At 39.9% G+C, this 12255-nt stretch overlaps 1 protein-coding gene across 1 annotated transcript; it reads right to left on the reverse strand.

Moving 5' to 3' along the window:
• Window positions 1–1448: 1448 nt before the first annotated feature.
• On the reverse strand, window positions 1449–2363 carry LOC148046186 (olfactory receptor 14A16-like). The gene has a single exon (XM_087711926.1). The coding sequence runs from the start codon at window positions 2361–2363 to the stop codon at window positions 1449–1451; it is 915 nt and encodes a 304-aa protein (XP_087568052.1).
• Between the last annotated feature and the right edge of the window lie 9892 nt (window positions 2364–12255).

A 12255-nucleotide genomic window follows, 5' to 3' on the forward strand; every position in this document is an offset into this window, starting at 1 on the left:
TCTGCTTCTATACTCAGTGGAGGGGGCTCCAGGTCGCACTCTTAGTCATATCATAGGTACCACACAAACACTCTCTTCATACACACCCCACAATAATCATTAAAAAGAATACAATAATATAATAAATTAGTTAATTTAAAAAGTGGGTACATTCTCTCTTCATTCATACATTCATGCACTCAACACACAGGCTAAAAACACAGTTCTTAATTCCACAAAGGCGGTTAGCTCAAGTTCGAAGTGGCTGGGACCAATAGCGATTTGGGAGGAAAAAGTTCCTTGTTCTCTCTTTTCCTTCCTGCGAGGCCCAGAAAAATGCAAAAAGTCCGAAAGTCTGAGGCGGAGGCGGCTGGGCGGGTGGTAGGCACCAGATGGAAGGGAATCCCCGTCTGCATCTTCTTCATCTCCCGTCGTCTCCTTCTGCATATGACATGGGGCAAAACGCAAAGCTACCTGCATGACAAAAGATCTCCATAGCTGTTGCAGCAGCCGAAGTGGCGAACAGAAAAAGTCCCTTGCGGTGGTGTTGTCCAAGAGATCGGAGCAGAAGAGAAGAAGAAAGTGAGACCACATCCGGAGCCAGGGATGGCGGCAACGGAGGAGGATGGTCGTTCGATCTCCGGGCACACCGACTCCCCGAAATGGCGACACCAAGAGCGAGGGGGTTGGAGAGAGAGCGCCGTCCGAGGAGGCACGCCCAGGAGAGCAGCAGATGACAGCAGCAACAGGGAAAGAGGCTGGGTGCAGGGTCTAAGAGGCCGCAGCAGCCAAAGTGTTGGGTAGAAAGAAGCCCCGCAGCTGTAGTGGCAGAGAGGCAGAGAGGCCATGGCAGAAGAAGAAGAGGAGGGGGTGCCTGCAACAGCAGCAGTGGCAGCAAAAGAAGCCAGTCGCCCAGTCCTGAAACACATCACCACAAACTCACTGTCCCCCCGCCCCGAGGCACAGCGGAGCACAGTGCACTGGCGTATGGGCACAGCCCGGCATGGGCCCAACAGCTCCCCGTGGCAATGGGGCTGAGATCGCAGTTATCAGAGCAGGAGTCACCGAGGGCAGCAGCACCATCTGAGAGCCGCCTGAAAGCAGCGCTCCTCCAGGTAGCTGCCTCTCCGAATCCCCCTTGATGTTTGTCCTGCACAGCAATCCCTTTCCTGCAATTTCTAGGCTTTGGTTCCATGTATTTTGGTTATTTTTCTTTCTCAAAACCTGAGCGACGGAGCTCAGACAGTCATCTTCCTTCCTTGCACATGCATAATTCTTTGACAAGACAACTAAATTGACAATAATTAGGGATGCAGGATTTTTGCAAATAACATCTTGAGTTCTATGGTTCTCCTGTTTGATAAGTTGGATTTGCCTCCATTCCAAATATCCATTCCTACTTTTATTACTTTATTAAGAGAAGAAAATAATGAAAAAAATATAAATATAAATAGCATTAAAATAATTTATCAAAACCTCCAAAGTTGAGAAATGACATATTTGATATTCTTGTTTCTCATGCTATAGATGATTGGATTGAACAGGGGTGGAAGGAGGGCATACAGAACAGTCAATCCAATGTCTAAGTAAGATGGAGTGTTAGAAGAAAGTCTCAGATAGGCGATGCTTCCACTTAATACTAACATAAACACTACCGTAAGATGGGGAACACAAGTGGATAAGGCTTTTTGCCTTCCCTTTTCAGAAGGGATTCTTAACACTGCCTTGAAGATCACTGCATAAGATACAGTTATAAAAGTTAAACAACCTACTACAGCAATGATACTGGCCACAAGAATTCCAACCTCAAGTAGATTTATGCCAGAGCAAGATAGCTTCAGCAACTGTGGAATTTCACAGAAGAATTGGTTGGCCACATTAGAACAAAAAAGGATGGAAAAAGTGCCAGTGGTATGCAACATTCCACAGAGGAGACCTATAACCCACACTACAATTACTATCTCAGTACAGTATTTCCAACTCATCACCATCTCATAATGCAATGGATGGCAAATGGCAACATATCGATCATATGCCATGACTGTCAGGAGTGAGAAATCAGAGGCTTCAAAAGAGAGAAAGAGAAAATATTGAGTAACACAACCAAAGTATGAGATGTGTCTGGTGTTCATGAGAGAATTGGTCATGGATTTGGGGACAGTGACTGAAGCAATGCCCAGATCCTGCAGGGCTAAATTCCTGAGAAAGAAGTACATGGGGCTGTGCAGTCGATGGTCGATAATGACTGCAGAGATGATCAGAAGATTTGTTGTTACAGTTGTTAGATATAACACAAAGAAAAAGAAGAAATGCAAAACCTGCAGATGCCGATTTTTAGAGAATTCCAGAAGCAAAAAATAAGGCACTGTGGTTTGATTCTCCATGTTTTATTTATGACAAATCTGGCATAACTGCAAGAAAATAAAGAAGAGAGATTCAGTTAGATAAACATTTTGGTGGTGGCATTTTACTATTGGTGAGAATAGAAAAGATCAAAAAATGGAAAACATGGATGGAATGAACAGAGGATCACAATATGGAAAGAAGAAGTGTAGGATGGTCATATCAGAGTACACTGTTTCCCATTTTTATCCATCTCTACTAAAGGACCAACCATCAGCCATTTTTCCTTCTTTCGTCTTTTAAGTTGTGTTATTATGTAGTATTCAAAACCATTGGCTAAGGGTAGAACAAAGTTGGTTTAGGTCCACTTTGATCAATGAAAGATAAATCAGAAGAACTTATCCATCATAATTTGTCTGAACTCTTGTTGGTTTGTGGTAGTGTTGTTAAATTGGAGAATTCCCATGTGTTTCTAGAAAAAAGGGAATGTAAATCTACCCAATAAATATAAAAATAATTTGCTATATTTCTTACTTGGAAATCTTGAGAACACACATTTCCTCCCTGCATAATCTCTGAGTATATATGTGTTTATGTAAATGATGGCACTGTTTTTATTTCAATTTTCCTACCAAAGTAGGCTAAAATAGTAGCGCAAAAAGCTTTTAAACTAATACATAAACACAAGTTTATTAAACATGTGTTTAATAACATAGTATTGAATAGAAAATGACAGAACTTAAGTTGCAACATAACTGCTATTTTGATATTCAAACACACAATTATATCAGTGTTAAATACATTTAATCAAAAGAACTCAAATATCAGCAGAATAAATTAATAAATCCTGTTATCCAACAATCAGAAAAAAAAGAAAATTCAGTTCGAAAAAATAATATCCTATCAAATACAAACAATGTTTGCAGTAGAGTTTAGACAGAAATGAGACATACGTTATTGCACCTTTGAACATTGACAGCATTTTTTTCAACAATGTTGAAAGCCATGTTAGCACATATTAAACAATAATATTTAACTTGTTTAAAAACAGAGAAATAAAAACATATTTACCAGGGTTTTTTTGTCGGTATAAAGATAGATTATGAGATGTCTTTGCCACTGCTAATTAAGCTATAAAGGTTCAGTTCATGCATGAAGGTTTGGTCCAAAGTTTTGCAAATTATAACTGCTTTTCATTCTTCATAATTATCAATATCACAATTATCTGTATCACAGATACTAATTGTTAATACATTATTTAAAGTCTATGTAGAAATCTCTCCAAATCTGTTTTTATCACTGGGTCAATGCTGTCCCATGAATTTTCATGGAGTGAAACATTTATATGCAGTCATAGGTATTTCTATTCTGAATGTTGATTAATTTTATTTCTCTCAAGAGATTTGTACATTTTGTACACCAAAATGAAACTGACATATGTGCTTGTTAACATAGTTAGCAAATGTGAATAACACTGACTTCTGTGTGCTCATTAATTTAATTGATCATTAAGAACACAACAGCTTCCTCCAGGATTAGTTAGCATATCACAAAGAATAATAATACCTCAAATTATTAACAGAATGATGGCCGCAGAGTAAATTGCGAGTGTTGAAAAATAAAAGTGCCCAGACTTCCTTGGCAAATATTTCATCAATTGTGATTCTCTTTGATCTCCAGTTTTTTAAAAATTTACCCTCTATCCTGCATGCCACATGTAGGGGAAGAGCTTAGCTATCTTCAGGTATCTTCTCTCAGCTATCTTCTTAGGAAAGCATGACTCTTGAAACAAATCATAGTTCAAAAGGTTCTTTTACTGAGATAACTGACAGCAGAGAAGTCATGTGGAGTCTGGAGATTCTGGTGCAAAATGTTAAGCTAATTTCCCCTGGTCAACCCTCACCCAGTGCTCCATACTCGCCAATAGCCAATATGGTGCTACCAATAGCCAATATGGTACCATGAGAACTCTGAGGGAGGAAGTTGATAACAGATCATCCTCAAGGTGGCTTGGGTAACAGGGTGGAACTGGCTGGAGGGAATGCATCCTGATGGATCAGTCCTCGACCCTAATTCCCATGCAGTTACAGCAAATGTGAACTCATTCAAAACATTCAACTCCAAGAAGCATACCTACAAGAAGCATCCCTTTGCATTTTCAGTATGGCAGCATTCCAGCAGGAATCAGTTATTGACCTTGGCTACGTATGTCCACATATCTAGAACTGGATAATAATTCTCCCAATTACAAGGAGAAAATAAATATCAGGAAACCTACAGAAACCAAGTGGAATGCCAGTAGTTACACAACAAAATACTGTGTTTTGTCATATAAGATGCACCTTTTTTTCCTAAAAAAAGAGGCTGAAAACCTGGGTGCATCTTATACACTGAATACAGCATCCAAACCTTCAACAAAACGGTCGTGCATACCCTTACAGAGGCTTTCAGAGAATTCTTGGGGCTGAGGAGGGCAGAAAAGAGCAAAAAGTGGGCCATCCCCCCCTCCCAGCAGCCTCCAGCAGTACTCTATAAGCCTCTATGCAATTTATTTGACAAAAAAGGCCCGTTTTCATGAAAAACGGGCCATTTTTGCTCCTTTTTGCCTCCCACCCCACCAGGAGCACTTTGCAAGCCCCACCAAGGCTATTTATGGTTTTAAAAAAACTGGCCCATTTTCATGAAAAACTGTTTTTCTGGGGGGGGGGAGGTTTGCAGAGTGAAAAAAAATATTTTTACCCTTTGGAAAGCTCTTTAACTGTTTGTTGAAAATTCCATTGATCAAGTGCTGTGCCAGCAGAAACAAAGTCTTTGGTGCTGCAGATTGTCAGTGATTTCCTTCACCAGCACATGGATTAATACACCTGGAAACATCTACCTACCTATCTAGTTTTTAGTTTTTTATTTTTATTTGTCATTTATAGGCCGCCCTTTTCCCTGAGGGGACTCAGGGCGGCTTACAATTCGTGGGAAGGAGTGCAAGACAAAACATAAAATATGTGAATAAAATAAAGTAAAACAGTAAAATACAACATTCATTCAACATTCGGGTGGGGCGGATTAGGATCTTATCCCCAGGCCTGATGGGATAGCCAGATTTTAAGGGCTATGCGTAAGGTCTGGACGGTGGTGAGGGTACGAATCTCCATGGGGAGTTCGTTCCAAAGGGTCGGAGCTGCTACTGAGAAGGCTCTCCTCTGCGTAGTCGCCAGTCGGCACTGACTGGCGGATGGAATTCGGAGGAGGCCTAATCTGTGCGATCTGATGGGTCGAAGGGAGGTAATCGGCAGAAGGCAGTCTCTCTCTACTCTCTCTCTTTCCCTACCTACCTATTGTATTTCTCTCTCTCTCTCTCTCTCTCTCTCTCTCTCTCTCTCTCTCTCTCTCTCTCTCTCTCTCTCTCTCTCTCTCTCTCTCTCTCTCTCTCTCTCTCTCTATCTATCTATCTATCTATCTATATATATATCTATATATATATATATATATATATATATATATATATATATATATATATATATATATATATATATATATATATATATATATATATATATATATATATCCATCTCTCCTTACCTACCCACTGTATTTCTCTGTGTGTGTGTGTTTCTCTCTGTGTGTTTCTCCCTCCCTCCCTCCCTCCCTCTCTCTCTTTCTCTCTCTCTCCCCCTTTATCTACCTACCTTTTTTCACACTTATGACCATTGCAGCAACCCCACAGTCATGGGAGGCCAGGGGAGGCAAAGTGCCCCTTGAAGTGAGTGACATCACGTTAGCCATGCCCACCCAGTCACATGTCCACCCAGCCATGCCTACCCAGCTAGATGTTAGGTCAGAGAACCAGTTGTTAAATTATTTGAATCTCACCACTGGCTGAATCTATGTTTCCATGTTTCATTTATAATAAAAAATAAATATCACACCAGTAAATAGCAGAAGTGGGAGATCAAATTAAATACAATTTGGGACACTGTAATTTTCGACTTAGTGAAAGCAGAAAGCAAAAGAAAGAGGGAGGGGCAGACAGAGACAGAAAGAGAGGAAAAGAGAGAATTATGGTAACACATTATAACTTTCCTTTTGATATGAAATGTGATAAATAATCTAAAATTACATAATTTTGGATGCTAGTGGGAGATCTCAGATATGAAAACAAGCCAGTTTAAGTAGTAGGCAAATTACCATTAGGTAGGGAACTGACTGCCATATAGGATGGATATTAATAATATTTGCAATATGGATTTTGTAGTACTATTGCACTTGGTAACTAACATGGGTTTTCTTGTATTTTCAATTTGCCTTTTTAAATTTATCTTTGATAGAATGCTGATTTTTGATTAGATTTTAGGATTAGTATGGTGTTGTGAATGTAGTTAATAACTTTTATAATTGCTATTTATGACTTTGTTTTGAGATTCCAACAGAGTATAAGTTTTTTCCACAATAAAACCACTGATCCTTATTTAATGTGATATGGGAACTGTCTCTAATAATAAAACATCCCAAGCAATTTCTCCTAATATCTCTTTCATGTCTTCAACAAACTGGTGAAGACATGGGGAAAATTGTTCATAAACAGATTTGCAGAAATCTAATATCTGCTTTTTCTTTATCCTTGATACAATGCTGGTTTTTTCACCATACAAAGGTTCACACAGACAGATACCCTCAGATTCAAGTAGCATTACAAATTATAAAGATACTTAAAGAGGTATGGAATCATTCCATTCCTCGATACAAAATCAAAACTGTACATTCATGGATTAGAATGAAATAATCACACCCTCCTAAAAGTTGAGTTTATTCAGCAAAGCAGTGCAAAATCATAACTAGAACAGTTGTATAATGTAGAAATATCCACAGATAAAGCAAGAAAACAAGACTGCAAAATTCAATAGAGCACTATAAATGTATGAGAACATGTCATATCCCTTTAGCTGAAAGCCCCACATCTTCCTCTAAGTAAGTTATGTATATCACCTTAGATTCAATAAATACCCACAAATGCATTTATACCAAGCCCCAAAGTACATGGTGAATCTTCTATTTTCTATACATTTACAAAAATATTGTTAGTGGCAGAGATATCAGAAAACAGTGATATTGCTTTTGGTATATATTATTAGCACTTTGAATGAAATTTGATATTTCTCAAGGACATTTCAATAAGATATCATCCTTGGTTTCATTGTTCCCTTCCCCAAGTATTGAACCAGAGAACATGCTTTATCTTTTCCATTTTCTATTAAGCTGTAAAACTCATGAAAGGTTTTTTGATGTTCTAGTAGAATTATGCATCTTCTTAATTTAATAGCTTGACTTTTTTATTTCTCATGGTTATTAAAAGGATATATGAAATAGTATCAGTTCACACAGAACTTTCACACCCTGCTCCTGCCAAAGCATTTCTAAAGAAAAGAAATATTTTAAGCTAAACAATATGAAAACCCACTGGACATAGAAGTTAAGGCATCAGGCTAAAAACCAGATAAAACTTGTAATCCATCTTAGGAATTTAGCCAACTGTATGCCTTTGGGCCAGTCCCTTTCTGTCAGACCTTGGAATGAGGCGATTGTAAACCCCTTCCGGGGAAAAAAATGTCAGGAAAAATATAGCGACTTGTCCAGGCAATTGCCAGACTTGAGGCTGACTGAAAGGAGCAAAATATCAAAGTTTGTGAGGAAATGACCATTTCAGGAGGGAAGTCTTATAGAGGACTATCTATTTTAGAAACTCTGAAGTTTTAGCTAGCAATATTATGGATCAATCAGAATAGAGTTGGCAGGGACCTTGGAGGTCTTCTAGTTCAACCCCCTGTTCAAGCAGGAGTCCAGTCCCTTCTTAAAGCATTAGTGGGACCAGCATTAGAGGAGAGCCATTTCATATAGGAAAACATGAAAAATATAACATATTTAAACTTCCTCAGCATTGTGCTTCTGCATTTTACTATGAGCTGCAGTTGCATAGTGAATAGAATGCATTACTGCAGGCTACTTCTGCTGATCACTGGCTACCAGCAGATTGGCAGTTTGGATCTCACTGGCTTAAGGTTGACTCAGCCTTCCATATTTCTGAGGTGGATAAAAAGGAGGATCCAGTTTGTTAGCGGCAATCTGCTGATTCTCTAATAACCTAAGACAGGACTTTAAACCACTGTAAAGCAGTGTATAAATCTAAGTGCAATTGCCATTGCTACCTGTTTCCCCCAGTCACATTACACTTTGATATTCACTTCACTAAACATAAAGAATGATTAGTGTGTAGGATGCCAGAGCTACCAAACAATCATATTTAGCATCTGTAAAGTATATTGACAGTAAATAGAAGTGCAGGAGATTGGCTAAACTTTGCCTCCATTCCAAGTAGCACATTATATCACATTTTCACATGAGTAAATGAAAAGAGAGGAAAAAAATTAAAAAAATATGAATATAATATAAACAATGTCAAAAGAATTTGTCAGAATCTCCACAGTTTAGAAAGGACACATTTGATACCCTAAGATGGGGAATACAAGTAGATAAAGCTTTTTGCCTTCCTTTTTCAGAAGGGATCTTGAACACTGTCTTGAATATCACTGCATATGATACAACTATAAAAGTAAAACAGCCTAGTGAAGCAATGATATTGTCTGTTTTACTTTTATAGTTGTATCAAGAATTCTAACCTCAAGTAGATTTAAGCCATTGCAGGATAGATTCAGCAATTGTGGAATTTCACAGAATTTGTTGACCACATTAGAACAAAAAAGGATGGAAAAAGTGCCAGTGGTGTGCAACATTCCACAGAGGAGACCTGTAACCCACACTATCATTATTATTTCAGTACAGTATTTCCAATTCATCACCAACTCATAGTGCAGGGGATGGCAAATAACAATATAGCTGTCATATGCCATGACTGTCAGGAGGGCAAAATCCGAAGTTCCAAAGAAGAGAAAGAGAAATATCTGAGTAGTACAACCAAAATAAGAGATTTGTCTGGTATCCATGAGAGAATTTATAATGGATTTGGGGACAATGACTGAAACCATACCCAGATCCTGCAGACCCAAATTCATGAGAAAGAAGTACATGGAGCTATGTATTCGATGGTCAAAAGTGACTGCAGAGATGATGAGAAGATTTGCTATAACAATTGCCACTGGTCTTTCAAGTCCTTGGTGCTTCAGCACATGGTGTGTATAGTGCCTGTGTGATGTTCCACTGAGCAGCTGGACCATCACGGAGGCTCACGGATGCAGTAACATGCATGTGTGTGCTTCGTGTGTGTGTGTGTGCACATGCTGCATGCATCCTTGTGGATGCTGCCGGGCCCGTTCCAACCATACCAGTTGGAATAGGATCTGGAACCCACCACTGATCCTTGGAGGCAGATTATTATGATGACCAAACCTTTCTCCATATCTGGTAACTTTGACTGAGAGGAAGGAAACAATAGCTGGAAAGTGAGTGCACAAAAAATGAATATTCCATTTGGGAATTCACAGCATATATGGGGTGAGATATGGGTTACATATGCTCCACTAAGCCGTTAGAGACAAAGACAACAGTGTCCATAGGTGGAGGGGCAAGGGTGGTTACATTGGTACTACAGCAATGCTTCTTGTGAGACATACATATATTTTCTACAGGTGTTTTCTACAACTCTTGATGATCTCAAGAGGGTTTCAATTCCTCCAGTACTCACTGACTCTGGTCAACTTCATGAGAAACACAGTGATTCATGCAGTTAGAATGCTGGGTTGACAATTTGCAAACCCATGTTTGAAACCAGAGTACAGCTATATGTTGAGGTGAGCTCCCATCATTTGCTCTAGTTCGTACTTTCCTATCAGTTAAAAAGTGTGCAAATGTGAGTAGATTAGAGATACCACTTTGGCGGCCACATTAATGGGGACATGAAAGGAGCCCCTAACTGAGCATTCCCTGGGCAATGGTTATATACCTAACTAGTCTTTTCAACCTGGAAGCACCAACATGAAAGCAGAAACATTCTGCTTTCTTCCTCATTTGTATTTTGGATTGAATCTTATTCTTATTTTACAAACACAACATGCCTTGACATAATGTCTGTAACTAATGGATAAACGATGGAGCCACGGTGACCTGCTTTAAACTTGGGAATAAGGACAGCATTAAAAAAAAATCAAACTGCCTTGTGTATAACAGGAAGGAAAGGGAACGAAAGCAGGACCAGGCTTTTCAGATTATAAAAATATAATTCCAGTTAAAAGTTGAGAAGTTCGGCTTCCGGTCTGGCGTCACGCCGGAACGAGCTGCTGACAGATTCTCTGTTCGGTTCGCCCGGTCTTTCCACGAGCGTGGCCATAATAGGCAAGGTCCCTTCGAGGTGCGAGGACCTTTGGAGAGGGGAAACTTCTGTGCGGTGGAGGGTGAAAGGCGATCTCCCCCCACGAAGCAAGAGGCTCCCTCAGAGTTCGTGCAAAAGAGGTCGGCTGATTAATGGCCGACCAGAAGACGTGACTGCCAGTCATTAATAAGGAAGGGAGAGACAGCAGCAGGGAACATAGCGGATCGAATGACGGTAATCACAAGATCTGATTTAAAAGCCTAAATCTAAAAGATAAACAACTTAACTGCAATAAATACAGATACGTGTGTGGGCGCATTTATCTGAAGGGGCTATTAAATACAAACAGGAAACTTTTGTGAAAGTGGATAGAGGAAGACTGAGGCTTTGGACTATTTAAATTTGAGGATTAACGGAGGACGAGACGGAGGAGAGAAAGGCAGTCAGCTGGATTTGCCTGCCTGGGAAAAAGGGAAGAAGAAGCTTAATCACAAGGGTTTGAACCAACTTTAAATCACTAAGTACGCGGTGTCATATTACAGCCAGAGACAGCAGAAGGAAAACACTACACTGACAACAGGAAGAGATTGATGGGTGAGTTCTAAATACTTCCTGGCCTCTCCTGCACCCTGTCGTATCACGCTGAAACGTTTCTCTTCCTGACTCTCCCAGATACTATAGAATTAACTGAGCCTATATTTCACAGCCCTGCTCCAGCTTAATTACCTTGTATGTACCCCAGGCTCTGTATAACTACTCAAACAGCATTCAGAAGGTACTAGACTTACACCTTAAAGGGGAAGAGCTGAATCAAAGCAAATGGCAACAAAAACAGTAACTTTAATTAAAGGGAGTAAAAAGCAAACTCCCCTATCTACCCTGGTGAGGGAAAAGTCCCCTGAGGGCAGGCAAACGGGAGATAAGGCAGCCCCAACCCTACAAGACCAGGTGGTAACAATGGACTCCCTACAAGAGGCAATATTGAAGATGGGTGAAAGTGTCACCAAAGGCCTGGAGGGAGTAAAGAATGAAATGCATGAAGTAAGAAACAATATGGGAAAAATTGAGGAACGTATAGGAGTAATACAAACAGCGCTGCTGAAAAATGAGCAGGAAATTCAAAATGTTAAGGGGAGAACGGAAATAGCGGAAAAAAGGATAGACAAAGTAGAGGACAATCTGGAATCTATAAACTCAAGCCTGGAAGAGGCCATCCTCCAGCTAGAATTAGAGCGATCAGCATATTATTTAAGACTACAAAACGTGGAGGAAGCAAAAGATGAAAACCTCCGGGAGCTGATTGGAGAAATCCTGGGATTAGCCCTCGGCAGGCCGAAAAAAGAGGTTATTAACGAACTGGACGAAGCCTATAGAGTCAATACAGGCTTCGCGAGACGCCACCAGCTTCCGAGGGAGATCCATGTGAGGGTGTTGAGAAGACAGCTGAGAGAGGACATTCTAAGTACAATAAGAGGGGACTCTCTAACATACAAGGGTAAAGAAATTCTCATCTTAAAACAGACTCCACGGAGAGTCAGAGAGAAGAGAAGGAAATACAACTTCCTCTCCACACGTTTAAACAGAGACAGAATCCAGTTCAGATGGCTCCTTCCAGAAGG

The sequence above is a fragment of the Thamnophis sirtalis genome, unplaced genomic scaffold (genome assembly GCF_051295495.1).
Source record: "Thamnophis sirtalis isolate CommonGarterSnake01/CBP01778 unplaced genomic scaffold, rThaSir2_p1.2 scaffold_4, whole genome shotgun sequence".
NCBI classification, from domain to species: domain Eukaryota; kingdom Metazoa; phylum Chordata; class Lepidosauria; order Squamata; family Natricidae; genus Thamnophis; species Thamnophis sirtalis.